Source organism: Lepus europaeus, chromosome 7 (assembly GCF_033115175.1).
Source record: "Lepus europaeus isolate LE1 chromosome 7, mLepTim1.pri, whole genome shotgun sequence".
In the NCBI taxonomy this organism is placed as follows: domain Eukaryota; kingdom Metazoa; phylum Chordata; class Mammalia; order Lagomorpha; family Leporidae; genus Lepus; species Lepus europaeus.
In genome coordinates, this window is record NC_084833.1 from 113,424,103 (window position 1) to 113,441,684 (window position 17,582).

The 17,582-nt window shown below is 41.5% G+C and overlaps 1 protein-coding gene across 1 annotated transcript; it reads left to right on the plus strand.

Annotated features, from left to right (window-relative positions):
* The first annotated feature begins 87 nt into the window (after window positions 1-87).
* SPA17 (sperm autoantigenic protein 17) lies at window positions 88-14,297 on the plus strand. The gene is made up of 5 exons (XM_062198444.1): window positions 88-213; window positions 1,950-2,133; window positions 8,429-8,499; window positions 11,672-11,749; window positions 13,977-14,297. Exons 2-5 carry the CDS (start codon window positions 1,980-1,982, stop codon window positions 14,112-14,114), a joined length of 441 nt encoding a protein of 146 aa, XP_062054428.1. The 5' UTR covers window positions 88-213; window positions 1,950-1,979; the 3' UTR covers window positions 14,115-14,297.
* The last annotated feature ends 3,285 nt before the right edge of the window (window positions 14,298-17,582 follow it).

Sequence of the window (17,582 nt, forward strand, 5' to 3'; positions counted from 1 at the left end):
GCCACGCGGGAGGGGGCGTGGCCCGGGCGGGGCGCGGCCTGCCGACTCCACCCCTCCCAGGACCGTCCCTGTGGCGGCGGCGAAAAGCCTGCCGCTCCCCGTCCCGGCCGCCGTAGTTTTTTTTTTTTTTTTTCTTTTAAAAAAAAAAACGGTTCCCCAGCAACGAGAAAAAACAACCGGAATCCTGGGTATCAGCTCGGAGAGAAAGAAGAGGTGAGGCGGTTTCCCCCACTTCCTGTGCAGCGCCGAGGCCTCGCCTTTTGCCTTCGTCTGCCGTCTTCTTGCACTATCCCCGATTCGTCCCGGGAGCTAAGGCCGCCTGTTCTGCGAGGGTCTGAATCCCAGGGCCTCAAGACCCTGCCCCGACGGCTGTCCGCCGGGCCTCCCACTCCCCAGCCCTGCCTCGGGTCTCACCGGGCCTCGTACAGCCCCAGAAACATTCCGTACTTCTGTTGCGTTTAAAAAAAAAAAAAAAAAAAAAAGACAAGAAAAAGAGAAAGCCCTCCGCGGGGTGGGCCTCGTTAAGTCGTCCAGTTTCGAAGTCCCAGCCCCTCGCCACGGGCCCGCCTTTTTCCGGCCTTGACAAACCCCGCAGGTCTCGCGTGCTCCCCTCCTACCGGTGGCCTACCCCACTGCTTGGCACCTGCCCCTCGTCTAGCCCTTGAATTGCAACACGGGAAGAAAAGACTGGGTCACGACAAAACTAGGAAAACAATCTCAGAGGTTCAGGGACTGGGGTTGGAAAATCACGACCTACCATCTCATTCCCCTCCCCACCCCGGCTTCCTCATTCCAGAGTTCAGAGTACTCGGAGGCCGTGTGGATTAGGCTTTAGATGAGTCAGCGGAGGGAAAGTGGAAGTGTGAGGCTTCCAGCTAGACAAGTTAGAATTAAATAGAATCGGGACTCGTTCCTACTTTGTTTTGTTTGTTTGTTTATTTGACAGAGTTACAGACAGCAAGAGAGTGAGACTGAGAGAGAGGTCTTCCATCCGCTGGTTCACTCCCCAAGTGGCCGCAACGGCCAGAGCTGCGCTGATCTGAAGCCAGGAGCCAGGATCTTCTTCCGGGTCTCCCACACAGGTGCAGGGGCCCAAGCACTTGGGCCATCCTCCAGTGCTATTCCAGGCCATAGCAGAGAACTGGATTGGAAGTGGAGCAGCCGAGACTAGAACCGGCACCCATATGGGATGCCAGCGCTGCTGGTGGAGGATTAACCTAGTGCACCACAGTTTTTTTTTAAGAGCCTAAACTGGGTCTTCTTAGCAACTGATAATGAGTTCAACATTCATTTAACAATCATTCTCTTTAAATGGCTATGGGATAGCAAAAAGTACCATTTTAAGAAGAGAAAGAGAGGGCCGGTGCTGTGGCGCTGTAAATTAATCCCCGCCTAAGGTGCTGGCATCCCAATATGGGCACCAATTCTAGTCCCAGCTGCTCCTCCTCCAGTCCCGCTCTCTGCTATGGCCTGGGAAAGCAGTGGAGGATGACCCAAGTGCTTGGGCCCCACACCCTCATGGGGGACCCGGAAGAGGCTCCTGGCTTCAGATCCAGCTCTGGCCTTGGGGCCATTTGCGGAATGAGCCAGCAGATGGAAGACCTTTCTGTCTCTGCCACTCTTTGTAACTCTGCCTCTTAAAGAAATAAAATCTTAAAAAAAAAAAAAATAAGAAGAAGAAGAACAGAAAAAGAGGGATAGAAAACATGCTTAGTGTCACAGTGAAAATCTGTATTTTTCAAAATAATTTGGCTAACTGGGTTTGTGTTTGTAATACCCTAAATCATAATACAGAACAGAGGGTTCTTTGTAAGAGATGGACGGACTTGGGTTGTGTTGAGATAAAAGAACGGAAGTCCAGAAATTCTGGGTTTCAGAAATCATTGTCATGATTGTGATTACATAGTTAAAATCAGACACATTGAAAGTGCTCTCTAATAAATCTCTAGGTACCACATAGGCAAGTTCTTGCCAAGGAGATGTCGATTCCATTTTCCAACACCCACTATCGAATTCCACAAGGATTTGGGAATCTTCTTGAAGGGCTGACACGTGAGATTCTGAGGGAGCAACCGGACAACATTCCAGCTTTTGCAGCAGCATATTTTGAGAACCTTCTAGAGAAAAGAGAGAGTAAGCTATTATTCAATAGGCATTTTTACACTTGAACTTAGCCAAAAGGCCGAGAAGCAATCAATAGGCATTTTTAAATAAGAGACTCAGCATTTGGTTATGGTAAAATTTGCTTAATGTCATTCCATTCTACAGAAAACCATTAGGAGGCAGGTAGCTACAAATAATTTGATGCTTGCTCTTTGAACCAATTGTGTGCCCCTTTGACAGGCTGTCTTGAATGAGTTCCATGTTATTTGAATGTTATCAGTTTACTGCCAAGACCTTCACTGTATGTCTCGTGGACTCACAGGGTGGAAGGGAACCACAAAAGATCATAGCATCTTGCCCTCTGCTTTGCAGTTGACCGGCCCTGTGCAGCCCCAGCAGTTCACTAGCTATGCTTCTGGACAGGAGAGTTTGTGATTCCCTTTAAATTTTGAGTCTTCTCATTTGAGAGTGTTATATAAGTATTGTAAAAAGTAATGCTATACATTCCTTAGATTGAGTAAACTGGTACTCACTGAAGTATACAAAACTGTTCTACATTAAAGGCATAAAAACAAACTGCTCTGAAAAATGTACTGCCAGTTTGGAAAGGGAATTTACATTCTTTATACTCTTCCAAGTCCCATCCTGCACAGACTACGAGTCACACTAACAATTAAGTCTTTGGTTGAGAGCCAAAACAAAGTTCAGTCACTTCCATAAACAAAATTTCCATGTTGCTAACTTAGAGGTTCCTAACTATCAGGACCTGACCCAGTGCTCAAAATGGAAATCGTTAGACCTTTAATTTGTACTAAGAACCTCTTCTTGATTACAACAATCATTTCATGTAAGCAATTGTCATTCCTTTGGATTATAATACTCCAACAAAATGGTAAAGCTGACTAGAAATAGCCACAAGCAAACAAACATTCCATTGTAAATCATTGTATCGAGAGAGGAAACTTAACACAAGGCCTAAACTTAAACAGCGTCCATCCACACTGCACAGCTCCACCCCCTGTCTTCTCTGTCCTCCCCTTGCAGAGCCCAAAATCTTTGCCAGTTTCCTGATTGTTGTTGGGCTTTTCCATATCCAGTCAATGTGAATATTTGCTGCATTGTCTGGAACTTCAATTCAACTGAAAACATAGACATTTTTCAGAGGTGAAAGGTTAAGAGAAATCCTTTGGGAAAAGACATGAACTGTGACCATTAAATAAATTAATGTTAAATTAATGAAATAGCCGATGCAGTAAAAAGTCTTTAGTCATTATTTAATTTTAGAACTCAGAAATATCCCATTACAAAAACATTTGAGTCATTGTTACTGGATCACAGTAATAAAAGGAAATGATGATTCAGATTAATGGTCTCAGGATACTATCTCTCTAACTAATAAACCATGGGTAATACATTTTAAAAAATTAAGAACCACACCCATTTCAATCCATGTCAACCAAAGGTGAATTATCTAACTGAAACACATATGAGAGTACTTCAGAATTTCATGGAAAATTTAATTAAAACATAAATTTATTTTGGTGCAAAATAATTTTGAAATCCATGCATGGCTATTTTCTTTTTTCTTTTTTTTAATGATTTATTTATTTACTTGAAAGTCAGAGTTATACAGGGAGAGAAGGAGAGGCAGAGACAGAGAGAGGTCTTCTATTTGCTGGTTCACTCCTCAGTTGGCCGCAACAGCTGGAGCTGTGCCAATGCAAAGCCAGGAGCCAGGAGCCTCTTCTGGGTCTTCCATGAGGGTGCAGGGGCCCAAGGACTTGGGCTATCTTCTACTGCTTTCCCAGACCATAGCAGAAAACCTGATTGGAAGTGGAGCAGCCAGGATGCGAACCAGCACCCATATGGGATGCTGGCACAGTAGGCGGCAGCTTCACCTGCTATGCCACAGCACCAGCCCCAGGTTATTTTCATAATATACATTTCCTGTGAACTTTTTGAAGACCCCTTGTGTCAGAATTTAGTTTCTCCAAAAAGGCAAAAGCAATCGTGGACCAATCTTCCACACGGTGTAAGAATTTCCTTGCCAGCATTCTGAATAGGTAACTACTAATCTTCATTTTTGTCTTTGTAAAAGCAAAGATGTTAGCATACAATATGAGTAATAACTGTCTCAAATCACTAAGGAAAAGGTGGATGTTTTATTTAATGATATTAGAATGAAAATAGATAAAAATGGATAAATTTCTTGTACATCAGGGTAAATGCTAAACTGGTCTGGCATTTAAATTTTTTTTTTTTCTTTTTGACAGGCAGAGTGGATAGTGAGAGAGAGACAGAGAGAAAGGTCTTCCTTTGCCGTTGGTTCACCCTCCAATGGCCGCTGCGGCCGGCACATCTCGCTGATCCGAAGCCAGGAGCCAGGTGCTTCTCCTGGTCTCCCATGCGGGTGCAGGACCCAAGCACTTGGGCCATCCTCCACTGCCTTCCCGGGCCATAGCAGAGAGCTGGACTGGAAGAGGGGCAACCGGGATAGAATCCGGCGCCCCAACCGGGACTAGAACCCGGTGTGCCGGCGCCGCAAGGTGGAGGATTAGCCTGTTAAGCCACGGCGCCGGCCCATTTAAATATTTTTTAAATAAACAACATAAAAGGGTGAATTTCTATATAACCTAAGAAGAAAATTTGCTAGCTAATTTGTTTTAATTGTTTCAAAAATCCAGAAGCAAATTAGGGAACAGATAGATAAAAAAACTGACAACATAAAAATAAACATTTACATGACAAAAAGTACCATGAAGAAAATGAAATTACAAATGACAAACTGAGAGAAAATATTTGCAACTTATATCCCAATGGGTTAATAAACCTTGTAAACAAAGTTTGTGAAAAAGGTGCTAGAATACATAACCCAATCAAAAAAGTGGACAAGAGATATATAGTTCACAAAAAAATAAATGCAAATGGCCCTTACCGTATGAAAATATTCTCAAAGTAACCCATAATAACAGAAGTCCAAATCAAAACTACAATGAGCTACCAACAACAGCCTCTCTATCATATCAAATAGAGAGAAATAGGCACTCATATATTGTTGGGAGAGATGTAAGATGATACAGCCTCAAGGAGGATAACTCAGCAATACCTACCAAAATTGCATATGTATTTTACCTTTAAATTACATTTTTATGCTTTTCATTGCATCGTCATTTGTGGAAACAACCTGGATATCTATAAAAGTAGATTTATTGAATAAGTGAAGAATACATACAATGGAATAATATGTAGCTGTAAAAACAAAAAAAGAAGAATGAAGAAACAAGATAAGTTTATTTTGGTGGAAAAAAATTGAAATTCATGTATATGAGGAGTCTTCCAAAAGTTGGTGAAAAATGCATACTATGAAATAATTTCAAAATTTTTATACCAAAATGAGCTTATTTTTAATTCTATTTCCATAAACTTTTTGGAATACCTTCACTGTAGAACACTGTAGAACATAAAGCAAGCAACTATTCCAGTGTTGATGGAATAAATTTTTTACTGAAGGAAAAAATGACATGTAATTATAAATCAAAGACGTTAATAAAATCCTGTAATCCTAAATGTGAGTTGAAAAATAAGTGTGAGTTCATTATATGTTTTTACTTTAAAAAAAAGAAAGAAGTATTTTCTAGCTCTAATATATTAAAAAAAAAAAAAAAAGCCTCAAAACAATGCCCAACCCATACAATTAAGTCACCTACTTAGTCCCTAAACTGTCATCTCTAAATACCATTCCTGAGGAATCAGGACTTCTTACTTGGTTAACTGAATCCATGACCTGGACAAAAATATACAAGATGAGGCTTAACACCTAGAGGAGGAAGCTATCAAAGATGGCCAGAGCTGTTTGTGAAGGACTCAGGGGCATCTGAGCACCTGCATAAACTCCCTTTTGTACAACTAGAGAATTAGTGAGAGTAATAAATACAGTGGATTGAAATCCATCCAAATTATTAAAACTATTCATGAGTACATAATAGAAACAAAGAACATGCATTTCTCACCCTTAAGGATCCTGTAGAACCAATTGATTATTCTGAAAACTGGTAACTAAAGGACAAGGATCAAACCCGTAACCTTCCTTTTTTGTTCTTAAATTTTTCTTTATTGATTGATATTGCTAATGCATATCCTGGGAGGCAGCAGGTGACGCTCAAGTACTCTAGTCCCTGCCACACACATGGGAGACCCTTTGATGGAGTTCCTGGATTCTGAGTTGGCCAGACCCAGCTCTGATTGTTGTGAACATTTGGGGAGTGAGCCAGCCAATGGAAGATTCTGTCTGTCTCTTTCTCTGCCTTGTGCCTCTCAAATAAACCAAATAAAATTTTTAAATGACCTAAGCAATGATCATCTATAAGCATGTAAAAATTATAGCAGAGATAATAACTAGATAAATCTCCTGACAGAGTTACACAACAGTAGCAGAATACTCTTGATGGAACAAAGACATAAGCCTCAGCCATTCTCTTTCATTGCCCAGAAGATAGCTAAACATTGGAATGTATTCCTTGCCCTTGAATCTCAACTGGGTCTCACACTCTATTGCCTTCATACCCTAGCCCCCATGGCCACCTGAAAGACCAGTTCCAGGAATTCCCTTTCACCTGCTGCCCCCTACCCTGCGGGTTGGGGCCTTCTGCCACGTGTTCCATCATGTGCACGCAGGCAGTTGGTCACCCACCTCTATGAATTTATTTTCTCTGGATAAATTCAGTCCGGCTGTAAATTTGTACACTGCCTCCTCTCTATTCTTTGCCTCTTTTCCTAAGATTTATGGTGCCTCATGTGAGGAGGACCAATCTGCAACTCTTTTCCTAACACTCTTCACCCAAAAAATAAAACAAAACAAAGGAAAAAAGCCTCACAAATGAGATCTTACCTGCAGATCAAACTGTCAATCCACAAGAAATTCACAGGTAGAGGAACCTGTCAAAAGCCACCATGAAAGTAGAGTCAGAGATAACTAAACTCTGGATAAATTACCTAATCTTATCAACAAATAAATTATGAGGAAAAATTAGGGGGTTGGGAGTTTTACATTAAAACATTGAAAAAAATAACAAAAGAATGTGTGTGCTCACTTTGGGATTTTAATTTGAACAAAGAAAAAATATGTTAGACAATGGAGGAAATTTGGATAGTTGACTGGAAAGTTAATATTAAGAAATTATTGTTGCTGGCGCCACCATAGCTCAATAGGCTAATCCTCCGCCTGTGGCGCCAACACACCGGGTTCTAGGCCCAGTCGGAGCGCTGGATTCTGTCCCGGTTGCCCCTCTTCCAGTCCAGCTCTCTGCTATGGCCCAGGAGTGCAGTGGAGGATGGCCCAAGTCCTTGGGCCCTGCACCCGCATGGGAGACCAGGAGAAGCACCTGGCTCCTAGCTTCAGATCAGCACGGTGCGCCGGCCGTAGCGCGCCGGCCAAAGCGGCCATTGGGAGGTGAACCAATGGAAAAGGAAGACCTTTCTCTCTTTCTCTCTCTCTCACTATCCGCTCTGCCTGTCAAAAAAAATATATATATATTGTTAGTATCTTTAGGTGTGCTAATGATAAGGTGGTTATATTTTTAAACTGTATCAGAAATGCATACTGAAATATAAATAAAATGCTAGGATACCTGGAGTAGACTTTGAAATAGAAGAAAGGGTAAAAAAAATTAATCAGAATAAAAGGTTATAGGTAACACAAGATAGATCATGAGTTAATAATTATTGAATCCAAGTGATGCATATAAGATTTGTTACACTGTTCTCACTACTAAGTTTGAAAAGTTTCATAATGAAAAAAGAATAAATTTTGTTTAAATGTATGTATCACTTTCTATGTCAATCTTATGTGCATCATTAAAAATAACTCTCCCATCCTTCACTTTTCCAAACTTCCTGACTATTTAGCATTTATTTTTATATATTTTTCTGTAAGTGCCTGTATTAACACTAAGTATTGACATTTGTTCTCTCTAGAAATTCTGCAAAGGCAGAAATTATGTTTTTTAGTGCTTCTCTAAATATTCCCATAGGCTCATCTAATGTTTAATTGGTCATCATATATGAGGGTACTTCAAAAAGTTCATGGAAAGTTGAATTAAATAATAAGCTTATTTTTGGTTCAGAAAAGTTTGAAATCCATGGATACTTGTATTCAATGATCATGGGTAGTAATGTCTTCTGTGTTAGGCTAAGTGCAATATCAATAAATTTTCAACTTGTCAGTAAAGAACCTGTGATTTGAAACAAGAAACATATTTTGTTACTATTCTAGATTTACTTGAATGAGCCCAAATGAGTCTGACATTACTGTATCTTTATTATTCAGAAACCAACTTTGATCCAGCTGAATGGGGGGCTAAGGTTGATGACCGCTTCTATAACAACCATGCGTTCCAGGTATAGTTCTATGAAGCTACTGGATTTGGCTGTTTATTCTGCCTGTCCACAAAACAGACTTTTAGAGTCTCCCCAGAATTGTAAGGACTGTGTGAGGTATGACAAATAACCTATTCAAACTGTTTAATTGTGCCATTTTTCTCATGAGGAATTATTTTCTAAGGTCTCTGAATCACACACAGATAATTAGCTCAAGTTTAAAGATGACATTTGGCTCAAATTTAAAGATTACCAACAGAAGAAAGGTGCTTGAAAAATAGAAAATAATTATGCATCATTTATTCAAATTTTATTGAGCATCACAATGCTTAGCAGTAGCAGGTACTCAACAAATCCCTGTTGAATTAATGAATGATATTTTATAAAATAAAACACTATTACTCCAATATTTCATTATCATTTACATGTTACAAAACATTGATTGAAATTAAAGATGGAGATAGTATCGGATTTTCTCTGTAAAGTTAACTTCTTCAGAGACTGAACCTGTCTCTCTCTGAAGCAACCTATCAAAGACAGACTTTCTCAACCACGGTTCCTCAAAAAAAAATAAATAAATAAACCTTAAACCAAGTTAAGCCCTAAACTGTCACAGGTGGGAAATCAGTGCCTTACCTTTTATCTAGAATGAGTCTAATTCCATGCCACCCTTGGGAGAATTGAAAAAAATAGACAAAGCATTCTCTGTGTTCTGTGGTTCGGATGAGGAAGGTTGCTTGGGAAAGGCTGTGTGGAATCAGTATCACTTGCATCAACTGCAAACTTGAAAGAAATTTAAAATCTTGGGCCCTACCCCAGGCCTGCAGATCAGTTACATTTTAACAAGATTCCTAAAGTTAATTTGAAGGGACATTAAAATTTGAGAACACTAGACAACTGAGATGATACCATTAGCCAATCTACCTAAAAGGTCAGGTGTTGGTAGATCCTCTAATACAGTTAGGGGGTTTCCTGGAGAAGTAGCTGTGACTTATTCCATGAGTTCAAACGTGAAGTAAGTTCTATCCATTTGTGCCTACAGATATGGGGGTGATCTGTTTATTTTATTTTATTCTCTATGTTCATGTTTCATTTCTCTCGTGTTTCATTAAAATCAAAGGAATATTGTAGAAAAATTTTCAACCATTCTGTCACATAAACATTTCAGGCATTTTTTTAAATTCTAAAAGCTTTGTTTGATTAGCTTATATATCCTTAAATTTCTGTTTTATATGTTAACGAGGCTCTTCCCATGTGTGATGAATTGGTGACATCTCTATTTTGGAAGAAGACTTCAATAGTCATGTCAAATAGGCATAGCTGATTTCTTGTTTTATATTTAAATCATTTCCTAAAGCAGAAATTACTTCTTTTTTAAAAAAAAATATTTATTTGAAACTCAGAGTTATACAGAGAAAGGAGAGGCAGAGAGAGAGAGAAGTCTTCCATCCAATGGTTCACTCCCAATTGGCCGCAATGGCCGGAGCTGCACAGATCCGAAACCAGGAGCCAGGAGCTTCTTCCAGGTCTCCCACCCGGGTACAGGAACCCAAGGACTTGGGCCATCTTGTACGCTTCCCCAGGCCACAGCAGAGAGCTGGATTAGAAGTAGAGCAGCCGAGAATTGAACCGGCCCCCATATGGGATGTTGGCATTGCAGGCAGTAGCTTTACCCGCTATGCCACAGCACCAGCCCAGAAATTTCTTCTTTGACCTAGTTTTAAATTCATAAACTTCATTAAAAAGTCAGTGTCAGACAGCCATCAGTTAAAATATTCATGTCCTAAATCAAAGCACCTGAGTTCAGTACCCATCTCCAGTGTCAGACTTTTACATCCTGCTAACATAAACCCTGGGAGCAATGGTGAAGGCTCAAGTAATCAGATTCTTGCCACTCAGGATGGAGACTTGGATTGAATTCCTGGCTCTCGGTATCAGCACAGAAGATTAAGCCATCACTTGCAGTGCCAGCATCCCATATGGGCACATGTTAGAGTCCAAGCTGCTCCACTTCCACTCCAGCTCCCTGCTGATGCTCCTGGGAAAGCAGCAGAAGATGGCCCAAGTCCTTGTTCCACTGCCACTCACATTTGGAAGACCCAGAGGAAGCTCCTGGCTCCTAGCTTCAGCCTGGCCCAAGACCTGGCTGTTGTGGCTATTTGGGTAGTGAACCAGCAGATGGAAGATCGATCTCTTTCTCTCTCTCTCTCTCTCTCTCTCTCTCTCTCTCAATCTCTGCCTTTCAAAAAACAAAAACAAAACAAAACAAAACAACCCTCCTGGCTCTCAGCTGTAGCTAGCCTAGTCCCAACAATTGCAGACACTTGGGATGTGAGCCAGAGGATGGGATGAGATCGTTTGCTCTCTCTCGTTCTTTCTGTCTCGTCTGCCTCTCAAATTTTTAAATTTTTTTTAAGGATGTATTTATTTATTTGAAAGGCAGAGTTACAGAGAAGCAGAGGCAGAGAGAGAGAGAAGGAGGGGTGGGGGGAGAGGGAGACAGAGTCTTCCATCCATCTGCTGATTCACTCCCCAGATGGCTACAGTGGCTGGAGCTGCGCTGATCCGAAGCCAGGAACCAGGAGCCAGGAACTTCTTCTGGGTTTCCCATGTGGGTTCAGGGGCCCAATGACTTGGGCCATCTTCCACTGCTTTCCTAGGCCATAGCAGAGAACCGAATCGGAAGTAGAGCAGCAGGGACTTGAACCAGTGCCCATATGGGATGCCCAGCACTGCAGGCGGTGGCTTTACCCATTACACCAATAGTGCCAGCCCTCAAATATTTTTTTAAAGTCAACTCAACTTCATACTATGAAGCACAATGGCATTTGTTTTATTTCTACTTTAGAAACTATTGGCACCGCTTTTTTATGCTTTGCTCAGGATTCGTTACAGCATCTTAACAACATTTAGTATAAGACTGGTTTGTTTTTAATATAAAACAATGGCAAATACATTGCAAAAGCAGAAGATCAAACATTTTAACCAATTTCTGGGACTTTGATGTTTGTTTATACATGCTCCCTTGAGAATTTTCATTTTTTTTTCATATTCCAGTATACTTCTGTTGTTAAAAGATAAACATGATTCCTTCTACTTCTCAGTTTTAATATTTAATTGCCCATAGGCATTTTGTTGAAAGACTTTTGTATTTTGGAAACATTGCCTATTTGGCCCTCTCCCTTTTCTCTAGGAGCATGAATCTGAGAAATGTGAATCTGAAGAAAAGTCTCAATCTGTGACAGAGGAAGAGACACCAGTCCTGACCTTAGTATGTAGTATTTTCCATGTATATTGGATTCCCGAGAATGATATTATATAGCTTAAAATTATACCCTAAGTATATGAGTAAATCTACTATGTATATTGTTAGAGCTATGTTGCTTTCAAGATAAGTAACATCAGTGATAAACTATCTGGTTAATCATTTTCATCTATGCCTCTTGCAAAGGAAAACACATTCTTCTCATTAAGAATAAAATCATTTCCTAGATTGTCAGTGGGTAGAAAATCTCCCTGTGGAGAAAGGTAGACAGAACTCACAGTCCCAGTCATGATCCTTGAGATTCAGCTTCCACTCTTGGAATTTTTCACTAATGGACAGTGCCACCACCACACACTGGCAAAGGCTCAGAGCTAACAAAAGGAAAATCACAGAGAATTACGTATAGCCAAAAGAAATGGCTTTATGCAATGCAACTCATTCATCTTCCATGCATACCCTCTACACAAAGATCTGTCTTCCTGATAACCTACATCCTAGCAATTCAGACATGGGAAGTTCATCTTCAAAGGTATCTATATTCAAAGGTGTATGGAGCCAACTCTCAAGAGATAATTGTTGGCATCTCCAACCACCTTCATGTTAAGTAACATCATTTTAATAATCTGAAATCAGCCACTATAGGAGTATTAGGGCCATGACAAACATCACAAATCTGGGCTTTTTTTAATTTTTTTTTTAATCTTCTGGAGTTGTTACACATTTATCAGCACATCATTGTTGTGTGTGTTCTTCATAGTCCAAACTTAAGGATCAGGCCTAGTGAGAAAGGACTTACTCTCTGCAACGTCAAAGGCCAAATTTCTGAGTTCTTTTTGATGTCTTAATGTTACAGTTAGTTATCCAATAATTGACACCCAAAATGAACATTCCCCTCAAGGAATACCTTGTTTCCCACCCAGTGAAGCATGGTTTCTCCTCACGGCACTTACAAATTATTCCAGAATTATATCAATACAACCCAATAAGCCTAACATAGGCACAAGATGTAATGGGGAGTCAAAGAAGAAGGAAGGAAGTGTGATTGCCTTATGTCTTTCACAGGTGCCTATATGTAGGTTTTCATGAGTTTGAGTGGGATCTGTTGATTTCTAATTTGAGCATAATTTATTTGCCCATTTTGGGGCATCATCTCAGAGGGTTTTATGGCATTCTGTTTTCCATTTAAAAGTTTAAGAGCACAGTTTGCCTTACTGTTTGTACTATGGTCCATCAATAAGAGATTAAGTAAATAAACCAAAATATATCAGTACAATGGAATACAATATTGACATAAAAAAGGATAAGCAGAGTTATGTGCAGAATAATAACATAGAAAAAGAAAGTGAAGATATACTGTTACATGGAAAAATATAGAAATTTTGAAAGGATATATATTTATAAATATATCACTATTATAGTTTAGATATATATATTGGAATATATATCATAGAAAAGGATTTGGGAAGGTAGAGTACATTTACTGCCAGTAACACAAATTTTTTAAATGCATATGTAGTATTATTTTTATAATTTAAAAAGATAATAATAGCCATGTATCTATTCAATAATACACTTAAGAGCCATGCATTTCACTGTCTGTACCTATTTTTTTTTTACCTATTTTTTTTTAAAGCTATATGATAAAGTTCAAAGTTTAGCTAGCAGTGTTACATCCAACACTACTGGACTAACTCTGGAACTCTCTTTGACACTCCACTTTAAAAGTATGATTTTGGTTAGCCAATAATTTGGAAATTGGGAGATAATTTTAAGCCATTTTATGTAATCATGATTATTTTGAAACAGTATATTTACTAATCTTCTTACCATTTTTACCATGCTTTAGGGATTCTTACTGGTTTCCCCCCAAAAATGTTACCACTCAGGAAACCGTGAAATAGGAATTATTTGGGGCAAAATAAGAAGTTGGCAATGATATTTTATTTCAGAGACGTATTAAAGAGTGACAAAACAAAATGCTTGCTATTTTGGCATTCACCATTTGGTGCATATACAATGTGTCAATATATAAAATTCCCTTAGGAAGCAGCAGGTTCCAGATAGTTGCATCCCTAAATTTATTAAATTTATGCGTTTATTTTTTTTGCACAGTTTCACATCTTGTATTTCCCACATGCTTTAGCTGAGTTCTTTCTATATAGTACATTTATTTTTATGTCATCAAAATGTGGGATATTTAAGAAGCCTCTTACTTTTTTTCCTCTCAATGAAGGACTCTGAAGACGATAAAGGTAAAGAGGAGATGGCTGCTCTCAAAATCCAGGCGGCCTTCCGGGGACACTTAGCCAGAGAAGATGTAAAAAAAATTCGAACCAACAAAGCTGAAGAGGAAACAGAGGAAGACAATTGAGGGCACTGGCTTTACCCCACACACACCTGCAAAAAAAAAAAAAATGAAAAACAGTTCAATCCATCAATCCATTCTGATTGTCAGTTTTTTCCTTAGTAAAGGAATTTTGGTGTTACAAAATAGCATTAGTTGCTGTTGTGAAAATCTGTCATGAGCATTTGTTTAATAAACATGCCATTGATACCTGCCACTGAAGAGTTCTTTGAGTCATCAGTACTGTTTATACTCTTCCCAAGTCTACGTAGAGAGACCTTTGGATTTAGAGTTAAAGAACTGGGGTATGAGGTTTTTTTAAAAGATTTATTTTATTTTATTTATCTGAAAGTCGGAGTTACAGAGAGAGGTAGAGACAAAGAGAGAGAGAGGCCGGTGCCGTGGCTTAACAGGCTAATCCTCCGCCTTGCAGCGCCGGCACACCGGGTTCTAGTCCCTGTTGGGGCGCCGGATTCTATCCTGGTTGCCCCTCTTCCAGGCCAGCTCTCTGCTATGGCCCGGGAAGGCAGTGGAGGATGGCCCAAGTGCTTGGGCCCTGTATCTGCATGGGAGACCAGGAGAAGCACCTGGCTCCTGGCTTTGGATCAGCACGATGCGCCGGCCGCAGCGGCCATTGGACGGTGAACCAACGGCAAAAGGAAGACCTTTCTCTCTGCCTCTCTCTCACTATCCACTCTGCCTGTCAAAAAGAGAGAGAGAGAGAGAGAGAGAGAGAGAGAGAGGTCTATCTGCTGGTTCTCTCCCCAGATGGCCACAACGGCCAGAGCTGCGCCGATTGATCTGAAGCCAGGAGCCGGGAGCTTCTTCTGGGTCTCCCACATGGGTACAGGGGCCCAAGCACTTGGGCCATCTTCTACTGCTTTCCCAGGCCATAGCAGAGAGCTGGATCAGAAGAGGAGCAGCTAGGTCTCGAACCGGTGCCCATATGGCATGCCAGTGCCGCAAGCAGAGGACTAACCCACTGCACCACAGCGCTGGCCCCAGGGTATGAGTTTTTATAGATTCACAGGTTATGATATCTAACCACCACCTAATGAATAAATCCTCCCTATCACACATCTGAAATGTTTCTTTAGCTGCTGTTTCATTCCTAGTGATGAAGAATTTCACTGTCTTTCAAGGGTAGTCTATTTAACTTCGCGAATACTTGAATTACTAGAAAAATAGAAAGGCTTGGTAGTTTTCTTTCTTTTTTTTTTTTTTGACAGAGTGGACAGTGAGAGAGAGAGACAGAGAGAAAGGTCTTCCTTTGCCGTTGGTTCATACTCCAGTGGCCGCTGCGGCCAGCGTGCTGCAGCCAGCGCACTGCGCTGATCCGAAGCCAGGAGCCAGGTGCTTCTCCTGGTCTCCCATGCAGGTGCAGGGCCCAAGCACTTGGGCCATCCTCCACTGCACTCCCTGGCCACAGCAGAGAGCTGGCCTGGAAGAGGGGCAACTGGGACAGAATCCGGCGCCCCGATCGGGACTAGAACCCGATGTGCCAGCGCTGCAAGGCGGAGGATTAGCCTGTTGAGCCATGGCGCTGACCGGTAGTTTTCATTTGTTATACATACTCTAATCATTTATTGAAAACATATTGAGCACCATTCATGTGCTAGGAATTAGTAGTGAATATTTGTTCTTAACATTCCTGCAGCTTACACTCTATTTTATCTTGCTCTCCAAATCCACACAAAACAAGATAAATAACAATACCACATTTAAAAAAAGAACCAAAAGCTATCATAATTTCCTCAGTCTCTTTTTTAAATTACTTATTTATTTACTTATTTGAGAAGCAGAGACAGAGACCAACCCTCTTCTGCTAGGTTCCCTCCCCAGTGGGCAGAGCCAGTAAGTGGCAGGAACTTAATCACCTGAGCCATCACCACTGCCTCCTGTGGTCAACATTAGCAGGAAACCGGAGTCAAGAGCTGGAGCCAGACAAGGAACCCAGGCAACTCCACTCCTCCATGCCCATGTGGGACACAGACTTCCCAATCTGTGACTAACTGCTAGACCAAACATCTCTCCCCACTCACCAAGTCCCTTTAATGTGCAAATGGTGATACCTGGTTCACAAACTAAGGGGCCTTTTATCTTTTTTTTTTTTTTTCAGTGAATCATTCAACCCAGGGCTTTATTTTTAGAAAGTTTAGTTTCTCCTTTTTAAGGCCTCCCTACCGTTTATTGTCTAATAAACTAAGGTTCATGAAATGGAGCAAAAGGTATAGTTCCCTCCCCAAGTAAAACAGGGAGAAAGTAGTCTTACTGTTAATAAAATGGTGCAGCCTCATCTGTGGTGCCATCTATGCCCCAGACACCATCTTGGGCTATAGCCTGCTGGTGCCATTGCTGAAAACCAGGTGACCACATGACCCAACCACAGGTGTCAGCTCCACTCCCCTCCTATCCCCTCACCCTCCCTCCCTCCCCACCACACCCCTCCCCCCTTGGGCTTCCTCCACTAACAAGAAACCTTTCCTCTAATTCTGGTGTTTGGTGTGTTTTGTGGTGGCCTTACACTCACCATTTAATTAAGGATGCTGTCTCCTACTGTAACGTTGTAGTATAGTCTAGCACACCAGGTGATGCTCTGGCTGATTCTGATTCTTGCCTACACCACAGTGGTTGTCCCATGTTTTATGTGGAGAGTTGCCCCAGGGCAGTTAATGGACAAAGTCCCTAAAGGCAGTGCAGACTCAGCTCTGCCCAGAAATGTAGATTACATGGCTGGGAAAACCTGTTGGACCACAGGAAAACTCGTCCTGACTAGGAAGATGCTGCAGTCACAAGTGTACATCTTGGATTGTAGTCCATGAGGCCTCTGGCTATCCTGCCTGCTCTCTCACAGCATATTCAACAAGTCCATCTCTGCTAACTCCATGTGACTACTCTAGTGAATTCCTTCACCACTGGCAACATCAGCCTCAATTGGTCACTCTCTGCAACATTTTGCCGGCCTCTACAGGGACCTCTGTGATCACTGGGGGCCAGTCTCCAACATGTGGTGCCACAGGCAGTGGCGGCTCATCCAGGCAAATCTGCATACGCCTTTGATCACTCTCGGCCCTTCCTCCTCCTCTGTCTGGTCCTCTAGGAACAGCTCAACCATGTGAGAGCAACTGATGACTCCTGGCCAGAGCAACTCCCTGGTGGGATCCGAAGGGCCTCATTTGCAGATGCCCAGTACTCGTTGCCCTCCGGAGTGAGGACTACACTTCTCTCCATTCCATCTTAACAAGCTCCCTGTGTCCTGAGTAAAGATGAAAAGCCTACCGACATCACCACCACCACTCCCCGCCCCTACCTGCCCCTTTTGGCCGCCTTCCCCACCTGGAACAATCCCGGGCTGAAAGACTTCGTGCTTCAAGGGTGAGTACAGCTTTTTGTCCCTTTCTTCCAGACTTGGATTGGCCAGCCAGCATCAGACACCTTCCTTCTCAGGGAGGAAACATCAGGCCTTCTTAGAAGCCAGAAAAGTGCCATAGATCC

What these genes read in the sequence shown, in the direction of transcription:
- SPA17 (XM_062198444.1), top strand. Translation starts at nt 1,980, where the DNA reads ATGTCGATTCCATTTTCCAACACCCACTATCGAATTCCACAAGGATTT. An exon ending in CCTTCTAGAGAAAAGAGAGA is followed by an intron (nt 2,134 to 8,428) that starts GTAAGCTATTAT and finishes TTTATTATTCAG; the next exon opens with AAACCAACTTTGATCCAGCT. An exon ending in ATAACAACCATGCGTTCCAG is followed by an intron (nt 8,500 to 11,671) that starts GTATAGTTCTAT and finishes CCTTTTCTCTAG; the next exon opens with GAGCATGAATCTGAGAAATG.